The sequence below is a fragment of the Pteropus alecto genome, unplaced genomic scaffold (genome assembly GCF_000325575.1).
Source record: "Pteropus alecto unplaced genomic scaffold, ASM32557v1 scaffold68, whole genome shotgun sequence".
NCBI classification, from domain to species: Eukaryota; Metazoa; Chordata; class Mammalia; order Chiroptera; family Pteropodidae; genus Pteropus; species Pteropus alecto.
The window spans coordinates 6,949,102-6,962,471 of NW_006441386.1; the positions used below are offsets into that span (position 1 = coordinate 6,949,102).

The 13,370-nt window shown below is 43.5% G+C and overlaps 1 protein-coding gene and 1 pseudogene across 2 annotated transcripts in view; both read right to left on the reverse strand.

Annotated features, from left to right (window-relative positions):
- The window catches only part of HIP1 (huntingtin interacting protein 1), a 129,330-nt gene that overhangs the window by 25,690 nt on the left and 90,270 nt on the right, over positions 1-13,370 (reverse strand). For both annotated transcript variants that reach the window (XM_015594665.1, XM_015594666.2), the window contains exons 5-7: positions 8,492-8,572; positions 4,710-4,786; positions 4,198-4,259 (exon numbers count right to left, since the gene is read on the reverse strand). In XM_015594665.1, coding sequence (XP_015450151.1) covers positions 4,198-4,259; positions 4,710-4,786; positions 8,492-8,572 — 220 coding nt within the window. The remainder of the gene's footprint in view (positions 1-4,197; positions 4,260-4,709; positions 4,787-8,491; positions 8,573-13,370) is intronic.
- Positions 9,243-9,361, reverse strand: LOC112485286 (annotated as a pseudogene).

Below are 13,370 nucleotides of genomic sequence, written 5' to 3' on the forward strand. Positions count from 1 at the left end.
GGAAAGAGGCGCTGGAGCTAGGAACCTACCGGCGACCTTCTCAGAGGGGCAGAAAGCTGGGGCCTCACATATACCGATCACCTACTCCGTGCATGCACTATCTCGTTTAATGCATTTTACCCTTAACCACTCCTACATGATAGGTTAAAGGTACCCCTGTTCCATAGTTGAGGAAGCTGAAGGTAAGTGACTTGAAGGTGGTTACAAAGTTAAGTGGTTTTGCTGAGAGGTGGCGAGTTAAAATGGCCATGTGGCCAGCCATGGCTAGACTAGGAGCCTGAGCTCCTGTCGGCCAAGATGCTCCACGGATCAGTTACAAGTGGACTCTGCTATTCTCTCTGCACAGCCCTGTGGAAGCCCAGGAAAGAGGAGATTTACCCACAGCCTGAGGGAGCGCCTGGATGAGGAGAATATCTTCCCTCTTGTCTTTGAGGAGTCTTGTGGCCTCTGCCCCCAGGCTGATCAGAAAGACTGAAACCATTTTTTTAGAGTTTCTGACTTAATGGGGAGATGAGCTCTTATTGAAGGGAAGGCTTCAGTTTTATGGGTGATTAGAATTTTAAGATTGAAAGAGGGTGCTGAGATAGCCAATCTAGCCCTTCCTCTCACGCATGAACTCAGTCTGACGGTAACCGTGACCCTGAGAAGCACCCCACCTGGTGGTGGCAATGGTTAACATATGGGGAAAGACAAACATTAATCAGAACACGAGGAAGAGAATAAGTCAGCCTTGGCTTTATGATGGTTTGTCACAAGGTTGTTGGGACAGCAAAGGGGGGGATGTGCAAGAGCCCTGGGTGGATGACTAGAGAGCCTATGAGGACCAAGGCCGGGGGCTGGGAGGAGGATGACCATCAGGATCAAAAAGCTGATGGAGGTTCGTGGGGGAGCAGGTCAACAAAAGTACTTCCCTCCATTCTCCCAAGCTCCAGAGAGCACATTGCTCCCCGGTGTCTTGCTTCAGAGACCCCTCCACATGAAACCCCCTGCCTCTTGCTCCTAAACAAAGCAACTGGATGCCTGGCTGTGGACCCTCAGAGCACACCATTGGCCAGGGCCGATTTCCTGCCTGCAGCAGCTGTCTACCACCTCCGGAGATTCCACACGTGGCTGGCAATGAGAGACTTCTCCTGCAGGCCCTCAGTGAGTGGGACTGCCCCAGAGGAAGGCCCAGAGCTGCCGTGCTCAGCATTCCCTGACTGCACTAACCCATTAACTGGCTCAGTCTGGCAGCTGAAAAAAAAAATTAAAAAATCCCAAACGGTTCTAATTAAAAGGCAGCCTTTCCTCTTGACACAAATGAAAAGCAGCTGTCACTGCAAGGTGGCTATCCCCAAGTCTACTGGCTTCCTTAGCCTCCACTCTGGCAAGGAATCACAAACTGCTCCATCTCCCGGCCTGCTGCTGCTTTCCAGGAACGTCCCTTGGCATCCAGGAACATCTAGAGCAGTGTGACCATGGACAAGTTACTCAAGCTCTCTGTGTCTCCAGATGCTTTTCTGTAAAATGCAGATGGATCTAATAGCACATACTGCATAAGGGTCTGGTAAAAATTAAATGAGAATGTTGTATAAAGTGTGTAGCTTTGTGCAGTGGTTCTCAACTTTGGCTTGGAGATTGATTAGAATCATCCCGGCAAATTTAAAAACTACTACTGTCTGCCTGCAACTCCCCCACAACCCCTTTCTACTTTAATTAGTAGAAAGTAATTAAAGTAAGACTGGAGTAAGACTGGAGGATCAGTAGGTTTCAAAAGTCCCACAGGTGATTTTACTATGCAGCCAGCGTTGAAAGCTGTATTTCCTAGCTCAGTGGTTCTTAAACTTTAGCATGCATCAGAATCACTGGGTAGCACTGTTGAATTCTGTGATAATAGAAGTGTTCCATAGGTGCTGTCCAATGTTAGCCACATGTGGCTACTGAGTACCTAAAAAATGGCTAGTGCAACTGAGGATCTGACTTTTTAATGTCATTAACTGTAATTAATTTAAATAGTCACACGTGGCTAGTGGCTGCCATATTGGACAGTGCAGACCTAGGGGTTTTATTAAAACACTGATTTTCCATCCCCAGATTCATTGTGTCTGGGGTGGGACCCGAGCATTTGCTTTTCTAACAAATTCTCAGGTAATGCTGATGCTGCTGGTCTAGAGACCACACTTCGAGAACCACCTCAAGTGATCACAATAAAAGTTAAAATGTAATTGGCCCAAGTTTCCCACAGCTGAAAACCAGTGACACCCACCGAGGATATGGGTCGAAACTTGCAGGGTCGCACACTTCAACTCAGAAGCTAGAGAGACTTCTTCTGACACCAGCCCTCATGATCTGTGTCACACTGTAGGTGACTGGGGATGAGGAGGGTGGCGAAAGAGACATGTAGAAAAGGGCTCTTGATTCTAAATCGGTCTTTGGGCCAAGACTCGGGTAGCACTCCTCTAGAAAACTCTAAGTAGCTAATTCCCCTAGATAATCCCGGAGCATTCAGCTGGATGCTGACACCATTTTATGAACCCTGTTCACCTGCTGTTTCTTCACTGGTGCTCATCTAAGGCAGGTATTCTTGAACTTTGTCGTTGACTGCTTGCTACAGACCGGGTACTGGGCTAGAACATAGATAGATAGGGTATGGTTCCTGATTCTGAGGAGGGGCTCAGCATCTAGTGTTAATAATATAAGTGAAAAATGCGGATAAAAACAGAGCCAGGTATCAGGAGGTGGGAGCAAGCTGGCCATGTGTGGTGGGGCATTTGCCTTCACCACATACTCATTCTCCCAGCCACCCCACATCCTGGTGGGTGTTATCACACCTCCGCTTACTCCAACAGTGTCAGGAGCTGGAAGGGACAACTGAAAAGCCTGAAACATTTGCCTTATTTTCCCCAACCACTGCTGCAGTGCCAGGTAGACTCTGAGAAGGAGGTAGGCTGAGGGGTGACTTCTAGACTGTACTCTCCCAAGGATGGCAATTCCAAGAATATCACTTATACCTGCATTCAGATTAAGCACATTCCAAAGCTGAATGTCAATGAATTCTGAATTATCCACATAGGCCTTTCCTGCCCAAAGCTAAATAACTGAAAGTTAGCTGTAACAATATGTAGTTGTTTGTATACTTTTATGAAAACATTTCCAATGCATTAAAAACTAAGCCAAAAATGCTTCTATATCATTTCTCCTACCTTGCTCGGAATGCCTTAGAGCAGGGGCTGTATTTTGTTTCATTTTTACTTCTCTACCGACTTTTGTGGAAGGCCTTGCTCAAACAAGTACCTTATTTCTCCTACAAACCAGTTTCCAGCTGTTTCTGGTGTTCCTCTGATCACGTCTTGCACTGAACTGATTGGTCAAAATATTAAGGAATTTGCCACTTTGTCACAGGCCTTGTACAGGGCTGGAATGTAATCAGCCAGTTATATTTGCTGCACAGATGAACATGCTGAACAAAGTGCGTTTTAGGGTGAGTTTCTGTCTTTCATGGGAAAAGCAAAGCCCCAAGAGTAGGCTCTGCATGTCCAAATGCCAAGAAGGTCTCCAAGCTTGTGCACAAATACTTGCAGTTTAGAATGCACTTTTATAGAGTTGGACACTTGTGATGGTATATCTTGAATCTTAGAGAGTTGGCTCTTCAGTGAAGTGTTAGGGGCTGGCGGCCTGGAGGCACCAGAACTCTCAGCAGGAGGGAGCCTGGAAGTGCTCCCCCACTAGGGAATTAGGACTTAGTGGGCTTCTTATGTGGACTCTGGTAAAAACTCAACTCAACTTGACCTGCTTTCTCCCTGGCTATCAACGAAACAGCAAGCAGCAGCCCTTCTTCCAGAGCAGAAATTCAGCCTGAGTGCTGGCCCAGCTGAGTAGCAGACAGGGCTGGGCCAAAGGACCAGTCAGTGTTGGGGCCACAGTCACAGAGGTTGGTTGGGCCTGTCTTTGGGCTGTTGGAGGCCTGGCCTTCAGGAGAGAAGCCAACAGCATAGGGAGTGTGGTCTTTCTGTTCAGATATGAAATCACTGACTCTGAAAATGTCCAAGAGCTTCAGCCCCTCCCTGAACAAGGGACAGAGACAGGGTGTGGCCCTCAGGCTCTATTTTCCTGGCCCTATGGGGAGCAGGGCCAGGACGGCTAGTCTAAGCGGGAGTCAAGGCTGGTAATTAGGCAGTTCCCATGAAAGCCTGGGCCAAATGGGAGGGAGAGACTCACCAGTTTGGAAGAGGTTAAGTTCACACTCCAGGTAGTCGAACATCTCCACTGTTAGCTGGAAGCTGGACCCAGGGAGAAAGGGCACTTAGACTCCACAGCCCAAGGTCAGCGCTTCATCTGTCCCTTCCCCTGTGCTCTGTGCTGCTGCTTCCACCCCTAATGCGTGTGCACACACACACTAACACGCCCACTCTAATTCTTAGCTCTCACATAAGTGCGTATTAAGGACATTTGAAGATCAAGCTGGGGAACTCACCAGTGACAGTGGCAAAAGGAGAGGACAGGTACCACACTGGGCTTGGAGAGTGAAGGGGAACAGAGGATAGAGCCTGGAAGGGTTCTGGATGAGGCACCATCAGTAAGTGGCCCCAAAGCCAAGTCACTCAGGGGCTTTAGTCCCTACCCTAGCCCCCACCCCTACCATCAGGCCCTCTGTGACCCTAATGGAAAGTGATTGATTCTACAAAAGCTTTCTTCTCCAGCAGGTCCAAAGCAAGAGGACAGCCACTTACAAGTTGTTAACGTCACTCTCTCCAGCCTCGTCCAGCTGCCGGTCACTCATCTGAAGGTTGCCTGGGAACCTGGGATTCTGGAAGGGAAGAGGAAAAGGAAGTCAGAATAGGGCACCTCAAGAGCTCGCTGTACAGCTCAACTAAGCCGACATCGAGTAAGCCATCTACACTGAGCGCGGGCAGCAGCAGGCTTGATTCTGCTTGTATGGCATGTACATGTACAGTTCGTGCCTACCCTCTCCCCGGGCAATGGTGTCGGGGCACACAACCTCACATACACACAGACCCCTTGAAAAGCTCACACCAAAGAACATCCACTACCCATCATCAGAGATAAGCCCCCACCCATCCCTGGGTGCCGGGAGAGGGTCCCCCCTAACAATCTGTGTCCTGGGATATTCTCCTAAAGACGTCCTCCTGTGGGGCAGTGAGACCCAGGGTCTAAGAGCAGTCAGCCCTAACCCAGCCTCGAGACACAGGCGGCGCAGCATTTGTTATTCCCAGTACATTCTGAATCCTACCCAGGCATCCCACTGTCCTGGGGCCATTTCCCAAAACTGCTGTTGTGGTTTCAGGGAAGGCAAAGCCATCCTCGTATTAGCCTCAGCAAAATATAGTTAATAAAATACACTTGAAGATAGAAAAAGAGTACATAATGCACCCACAAAGTCAGGAGAAATTATTTTGTATCATCAATCATTTGAGTATCTGTACCATTATCTCCTCCTCAGTGTGGTCTGTCTGAAGTGGATGGAACCCAAGGCCAAGGGAAAGGTGCAGGTTGGCATAGGGAGGAAGATGACCAGTCCAGCAAGGGGGGTCCTGAATTCCAGTGTGAATACTTTAGGCTCTGAAGACAGAAACCCTCCACTTTGGCACCTCACTCTGGCTACAACACCCTGCCTTCTGCCTTTGCAGTCCTCACCTGCCCTCGGGCCCACCACTGGCTCCTCTGTCTCAGAGACAGTCAGTTCCCTCACTATCCCTTCTGGCTGTATTTATTTTCTCTCTCAATCTGGAAATCATGGTGATCTGGGCCCCTTCCCCCAAGCCCTCACCTTTCTTGCTGCCTGTCCTTCCACTTGTTAAACCTGGCGGGCCTGGATTTTTGTCAATACTCTGTGCCTAGGATCAGCTACCAAGTGTCCCTGGAGGACTCACAGCTGGAGTCATTATTAAGTCAAGTTCTCTAGCCTTAGTGTCCTTGCCACTGCCTGATGGTTCCCCTTTCCATCAATAACTGGCTCTCAAACCTGGTGCCCAGCAGAAGCCATCGTCCTGGTGTGACGGCACATCACTGGTACGTCATTGGTAACCCCCTCAGCTCCTGCGTCCCACTCCCTTTCCTGCTTCACCCCTCCATACCCAGCTGTCTCTCCATTCCTTTAACTTCAACAGAGAAGAGCTGCTTCTTCCCTAACTCTGGATCTGCCCTCCTGTGTATATTGGATCCGATCTGGGTTCTGGTTCATTTTCTTACTCATCCAACAAATCCTGATTGAGCACCTGTTCTAGGCTAGATGCTGGCCAGGCACAGGACACAAGGAGACAGGCATACCTGTCCTGTTTCCTCGGAGCCTAAAATCCAGAGCTCCCCAAGTCCTACTCCATCTCCCTACACTCCTGTCCCTCTTCCTGTTGCCCAAGTCTTCCCATGGTCCCCCATCTCCTTCTAGCTATTGCCCCTTCTCTCTTCCTTTCCTGCTAGACTTTAGGAAGTTCCATCTTCTGTCTGTCTCATGGATAAGTGTCCTAATTGGCTCTCACCACCTTCTATGCTAACAGCCTGGCTCTCCCCAAGTCCTCCCTCCACTCTGCAACTGGGATGGTCTCGAGCACCCACCCAGTCGCCTGCTGCTCTCCACCTTGCCTGTTTCACACACTAATGTAGATCTACTGCAAGTTCCACATGCACAGAACACCAAAGTGTCCTGGGCCTCACCCTACTGTTCACAGCTGATTCCTTTGCCTGGAATGCCTACCCCACCCTTTTTTGTCAGCCCTTCCCCCTCTACCCACTATGTGGCAGATAGGTCTGGGGGAGGGGCGAGTGTATTCCACAGATGGTGGGGAACTGTGGGGTCAGAGGGCAGGCTATTTTCCAAATATTGCTGCCATAATGTATCCTATTAAATATGCTCTCTTTATAATGTAACTCTGACATTTCTCCCTTGAGTGATATGGTCTCTGTCCCTTCCCTTTGAATCTAGGGACCTCTGTGACTGCCTCAGCCAATATAGGACAGTGGGGAGGATGCTTTGTGACTACTGAGCTAGGTTTCAAAAATGCCATGCCCTATTACCTTGTTTCCTTGGGAAAATCACTAGGCTGTGAGGAAGCCCTGATTAGCCCTGAGTCTTCATGAAGAGAGTGATGCCAGGCCAGCCCCACACTGTTGCAGCTCCAACCAGTATCTGACTTCAACTGCCTGAGACCTCCAGCCAGAACTGCCTAGCCAAGCCCTTCCAGAACTCTTGAACAACCAAAAGTGTGATAGATAACAAAGGATTGTTGTTGTTGCAAGCCATTAAGTTTTCGGGTGATGTGTTTCGTAGCACAGATAACTGTAATACCTCATGACTGAACTCAGGTGTCACTGCCTCTGAGAAGCCTACCTGGTTGTCTGAGTCTGGGCTAGACACCCCCTTACGTGCTTTTGTACCACCTTCTGCTTCTTTCAATTCTCGTCCTTACTGTACTATCTTGTCTCCCTCCACCACTTCTCTTCCAACCAAATTATAATTCCTGCAGGGGCAAAGTCTATTCACCTTTCTCTCTTCAGAGCTACCTAGTTCTGGCCCTGGACAGGCACTCAGTGAGACGTGAGGGGAGGGAAGGGAGGCCACAAAGCGGCACGGGCTGTAGTGTCATACAGGTCAAATCTCCACCTTACCGCTGAGGAGCTATGTGACTCAGGCAAGGGATTCAACCACTTCCTGAGTCTCGAATTCCTAGGATATAATTAATACCTACTTTATAGGGTTATTGTGACAATTAAGCGATGTACAGAAAAGGTTTAACAGACTAGGATGTTTTCAAAGAATCAAAGCTACCTCTCAAGCTCATAAAAGATAATGGAGATAAAAGACACTAAATTATGTTACTTCCTTTTAAATCGCCTCTCTTCTCCATTTCCACTGCCAGCTCCCTAATTTGGGCGGTTTTTCTCCCACATGGCATGCCATTCTTCCCCACCATGTTAACAACACAGCCATCCTTCAAGGTCCATCTCAAGCCCCACTTCCTTCATCTCATCCTTTCAGACACTATAACCCTCTGTCATTTCAGAACATCTCAAGCATTTTTCCACAGGCACACACAGCTGCTTTGCACTATACACAGCTATTGCAAATACGTAAGCTTTCTCTTTCCAACGAATCTGTAAACTCCTAAAGAGCTGACACTTTTACTTATTCTTATATGCCACTTGGTACCGAGCATACAGTTTTACATCATTAAGTGCATAAGAAATACTGACTAAAGTCATATATTGAATAAAAGAAGGTTCTGTGTAGAAACTCACTATATAAATGAAAGAATTGTTTTTATTAACAGTAAAGTCAGTGCCTTTAAAACATTTTCATAAGGCAAACTGCTGGATAGGATTCCTCTTTCTAATTGCACAATGGGGAACAAAAGGTACAGATGACATGGGCCACATCCCGGGGCCTGACCACGGTCACCCTATGAAATGTTTTCTCTTATTACCTGAAAGACCTGACAATTAAGGTCATTGAGGTGCCGAGGAGACTGTAGGGGGAGCAGAATTGTCAAAGACTCACTTTGGTGTGGTATTCCATCTTCGTTCTCAGCAGTTTGAGGTAGATGCTACAAAGCTGTCCATAACCCTCACTCAGGTGGCCCTTCCAGGAAGAGGAAATAAAGTAAGATGTCAACACTAGGAACATTCAAGTTGAAAGGCCTACTGCCAGGACTTCATTTTTTAAAAATGTATTTTTTTCTGATTATAAAAATAAATGTCCATTGTTAAAGAATTGGAAAATATAGAAAAGTACAACAAATCATACTTAATCTAAATACCAGATATAATCATGCCTAACGTTTTGGGGTACAAGGTGTTATTTTCTTTTTTCAATTTAAATGGACTATTTTTTAGAATAGTTTTCATGAAATGAAACAGAAAGTATAGAGGTTTCCTGTATACTCCTCACACATACACAACCTTCCCTACTGTCAACATCCCGCATCAGAGTAAGACATTTGTTACAACTGATGATCTTACACTGACGTATCATTATCATCCAAAGTAAATTTTACATTAGGGTTCGCTCTTAGTATTGTACATTCTATGTACAAATATATTTTACAAATATATAATGACATGGATTACCATTACAATATCATACAGAATAGTTTCATTGCCCTAAAAATCCTCTGTGCTCCACCTTTCTTTCCTTTTTTAAAATATTTTAAATTAAAAAAAAAACATTTTTATGTGAGGCAACCCTTGGTTGACCTCACAGATTGCAAGGACCTCGTCAGCTTACAATCTCTTATTTTTTTATTTTTTTACGCCTACAGCACCTGGTTTTCCTAGGCGGTCTCCCATGCAAGTACTAACCAGGCCCGACCCTGCTTTGCTTCCGAGATCAGATGGGATTGGGCTTGTTCAGGGTGGCATGGCCGTAGACTCCACCTTTATTTTCAAGTATAAAATGAAATCAACTTCTCTTTTTTTACTTAACATGCTGCAATTTTTTTTCTATCTTCTTAAACTTTCTTCTGTATCATTATTTTTAGTGCCTACCTAGTACATTATAAGTATGTACTATAATTTATTAAACCAACTCCTTATTGTTGTACATTTTAGTTGTAGGCAAGTTTTTTTCTTTTTTATTATAAACTATGTTTCAGTGAACATTCTAACAGTATAATCTTGTGTATAAACATGAGGACTTCCTTTGTATAAATTCCGGACAAGGCTACTTTTTTAAGATTTTTAAGTCTCCTACTCTTAGTAATCACAGTCTGGCTATGGGCTATTTCCTTCCTTCTGTTTCTCTAAGCACAGGAGAGTAAACCCCTCTTCCAGATGGACTCCAAAGGACTACAAGCATCTACGATATTATGAATGCGTGAGGATTTGAAATAGGACTAGTCCTAGCAGGTGAAGTATAAGCCTTCCCATGGAGTCTGCCCATGTAGTCATGTCCTGAGTATTTAGGAAGAAGCTATGATTAGCAGAACAATGCTGGCAACTCCCAGTTATGTACATAAGAGGGAGGGATGTGGGGGTACAAAGAACCCTTAAAACTGAATAGCTATGGCTCCCCCGTGAGTTTTGACTTCTCTGTTTTCTTTTAAATGCATCTATATCCTCTAGAATAAAGAACCCCACTGAAACATGCCTCAAAGGGAGTTGAGTAATCAGAGGTTAAAAACACCAGTGCCCAGAGATGACAGTATTTCATAATACATTGTCTGTGAAAATCCATATTTTATCAATTTTTTATATTATACTTATTTATCGGGAGAAAAATCAGAAAGTACAAAAAAGCAGAAAAAGAGGCAAAAATATTCTCACCATCAAAGACAACTATACTTCATATGAAAAAGCATAAGGATCAAAAAGTAAAAGATGAATGGACTGCAGAATTACATGTAAAATGCGAAACTATAAAACTCGTAGAAGATAACACATAAGAAAACCCAGGTGACCTTGAGTATGATTATGACTCCTTAGATATAACACAAAGACACCATCCATAAAGAAATAATTGATAAGCCGAACTTCATTAATATTAAAAACTTTTGCTCTGCAGAAGACAATGTCAAGAGAATAAGGAGATGAGCCACAGATGGGAAAGAGGGAATATTTGTGAAAGACGCATCTGATAAAAGACTGTTATCCAAAATACACAAAGAACTCTTGAAACTCAACAATAAGAAAAATATCTAATTAAAAAATGGGCCAAAATACCTTAAGAGACATCTCATCGAAGAAGATATATAGATCAAATAAACATATGAAAAGATGCTCCATATCCTATGTCACCAGAAAAATATAAATTGAAGCAAGATAGCACTACACGCCTATTAGAATGGCTATAATCCGGAACAGTTGCAACGCCAAATGCTGTTGAGGATATGGAGCAATAGAAACTCTCATTCATAGTGGTGAGAATACAAAATGGTACAGCCACTTTGGAAGATTTTGGTAGTTTCTACAACACTAAGCATACTCTTACCACACGATTCAGCAATGGTACTCCTTGGTTTTTACACAAAGGAGTTGAAAAGTTACGTCTAAACAAAAACATATACATGGATGTTTACAGCAGCTTTTTTCATAATTGCCCAGACTTGGAAGCAACCAAGATGTCCTTCAGTAGGTGAATGGATAAATCAACTGTGGTATGTCCAGACAATGGACTATTACTGAGTGCTAAAAAGAAATGCGCTATCAAGCCATTAAAAGACATGGAGGAAGCTTAAATACATATTAAATGAAAGAAACCAGTCTAAAAATGCTACATTCTATATGATTCCAACTATATGACAGTCTAGAAAAGGCAAAACTATGAGACAGTAAAAAGATTGGTGGTTGCCAGGGGTCACATGTGGGAGGACGGGGTAGGGATGAATAGGTAGAATGCAGAGGATTTTTAAGTCAGTGAAAATATTCTGTATGATACCATAATGATTGATACACGTCATTATACATTTGTCTAAGCCCATAGAATATACAACATCATGAATAAATTGTAATGTAAACTATGAACTTTAGGTGATTATGATGTGTCAATGTAGGTTCACCAGTTGTAACAAATATACCACTCTAGTGGGAAATGTTGATAATAGGGGAGGGTGTGCATGGGGTAGGGGCAGGGGGTCTGTGGGAAATCTTTGTACTTTCTACTCAATTTTGCTGTTAACCTAAAACTGCTTTAAAAGGTAAGGTCTTAATTTAAAAAATAATAAGGTAAAAGAGGTTTCTAACTTCAGAAACTCTTGGGCGAATGAAGAGACAGACTACACACGGGAAAAAAAGACCTAAAGGAATTATATTTTGAATAACAAGGCAGGTTAGGTACCTGAGTTGACCTTCCCACTAAAAACTATTAGCAATATTGGGCAAAATACTAAAATTTTTTGAAGGCCTGAATGAACTAACAAGAGAATAAGGAATCTTCAGGCAGGGGACTGAGTATATATAGATACTGGGAAAGTAAATGGAATGCCAGGGTGATAAAGTTGGGAGGAAGGGGAGATTTTGCCATACCAGGTGAACCTAAACTTTGATTTTCTGGGCCTCAAGGGCCAATCCATGAACAGGAGGCAAGGCTCTGGCCTACCCAAGTTGAGAGTCTAGCAGAAGAGCCAAGAGACTGCTTCCTAAGTACAGGGGAACAAAGAATAGGTTGAAAATAACACACATTCACTCTCCTGCACTGAAAGAGTCCTCCCTGAGGACTGCAAAAAAAAAGAAAGAAAAAGAAAATACAGACACATATATCTACCACCTCAAACCACTGTTGTGATCAGAGAGAGGGAAAACTGTTTCTGATAACTGGACCCATGAGCCAGTCCTTAAGGGATTCTGCCCAGAATTGACAAAACCTTAAGCTGAGAATTTAGAATGATCTCAATATAAGCAAATGACAATTCTCTCTGGACTAACTTGCCTTCATTACAGACACCAAAGAATTCCCACAAATAAAATTCCAAGGAAAACGAGCAGCTCACAGTAAGAAATAACTACGCACAGAAATAAAGCTACATAGCATAAGCAAAATTCATCAAAAACAATAGATGACAGAAACGGATCTCTAACGGCTTTAGATAATGGAAGTATAAAAAACGATATTCAAAATCATTATGTCTAATATGTCTAAATAAATAAGAGACTTTTAAAATATATGCAGGACATATAAAGAATGCCAATCAGATTTGGAAAAAAAAAAAAGCACTCCAAGAAGTGAAAATTATACTAAAATTGAAAACCTTATTTAGAGATTTAATAACAGATTAGACCCAGATGAAGACGTAACAAGTGAACTAAAAGCCAGATCTAATGAAATTATCCAGAATGAAGTATAGCGACAAACAGGTAGAAAAAAAAATAGTGGTTTAAAGGTATGGAAGAGAGAGTGAGAAAGTCTAACATACATCTAACAAAATCTCAGAGGAAAAGACAAAATGAAGGAGCAAAGGCAATATTTGAAGAAACAATGAGAATTTTTCATAACCGATGAAAGATACTAGCCCACAGATTTAAGAAGTCCAAAGAGTCCAAAATAAATTCACACCTAGACACATGCTAAGGTCTTCAACATGGCCAGGAAAAAAACACAGGTTGGCTTCAGCAGACTTAATGAAAATGATAGAAGCCCGAAGTCAATGGAAGGTTATCTTGAATAATATCTTCCATGTGATCAGAGAAAATAACTATCATAGCAGAATTCTAAACCCAGAGAAAATATCTTCCATGAATGAAAGTGAAATAAAGACATTCTCAAACATGTAAAAATGGTTATCGGCCACCAGCACACTCTCACTCAAGAAAGTTCTAAAGGAAATAATTCAGGTAGAAAGAAAGTGATCTCAGGTGAAAGGCCTGAGATGTAAGAAGAAATAAAGAGCATAAAATAAAACAATTAAAGTAAAATATTTTATAGGATTTAAAAAGAAACACTTAAC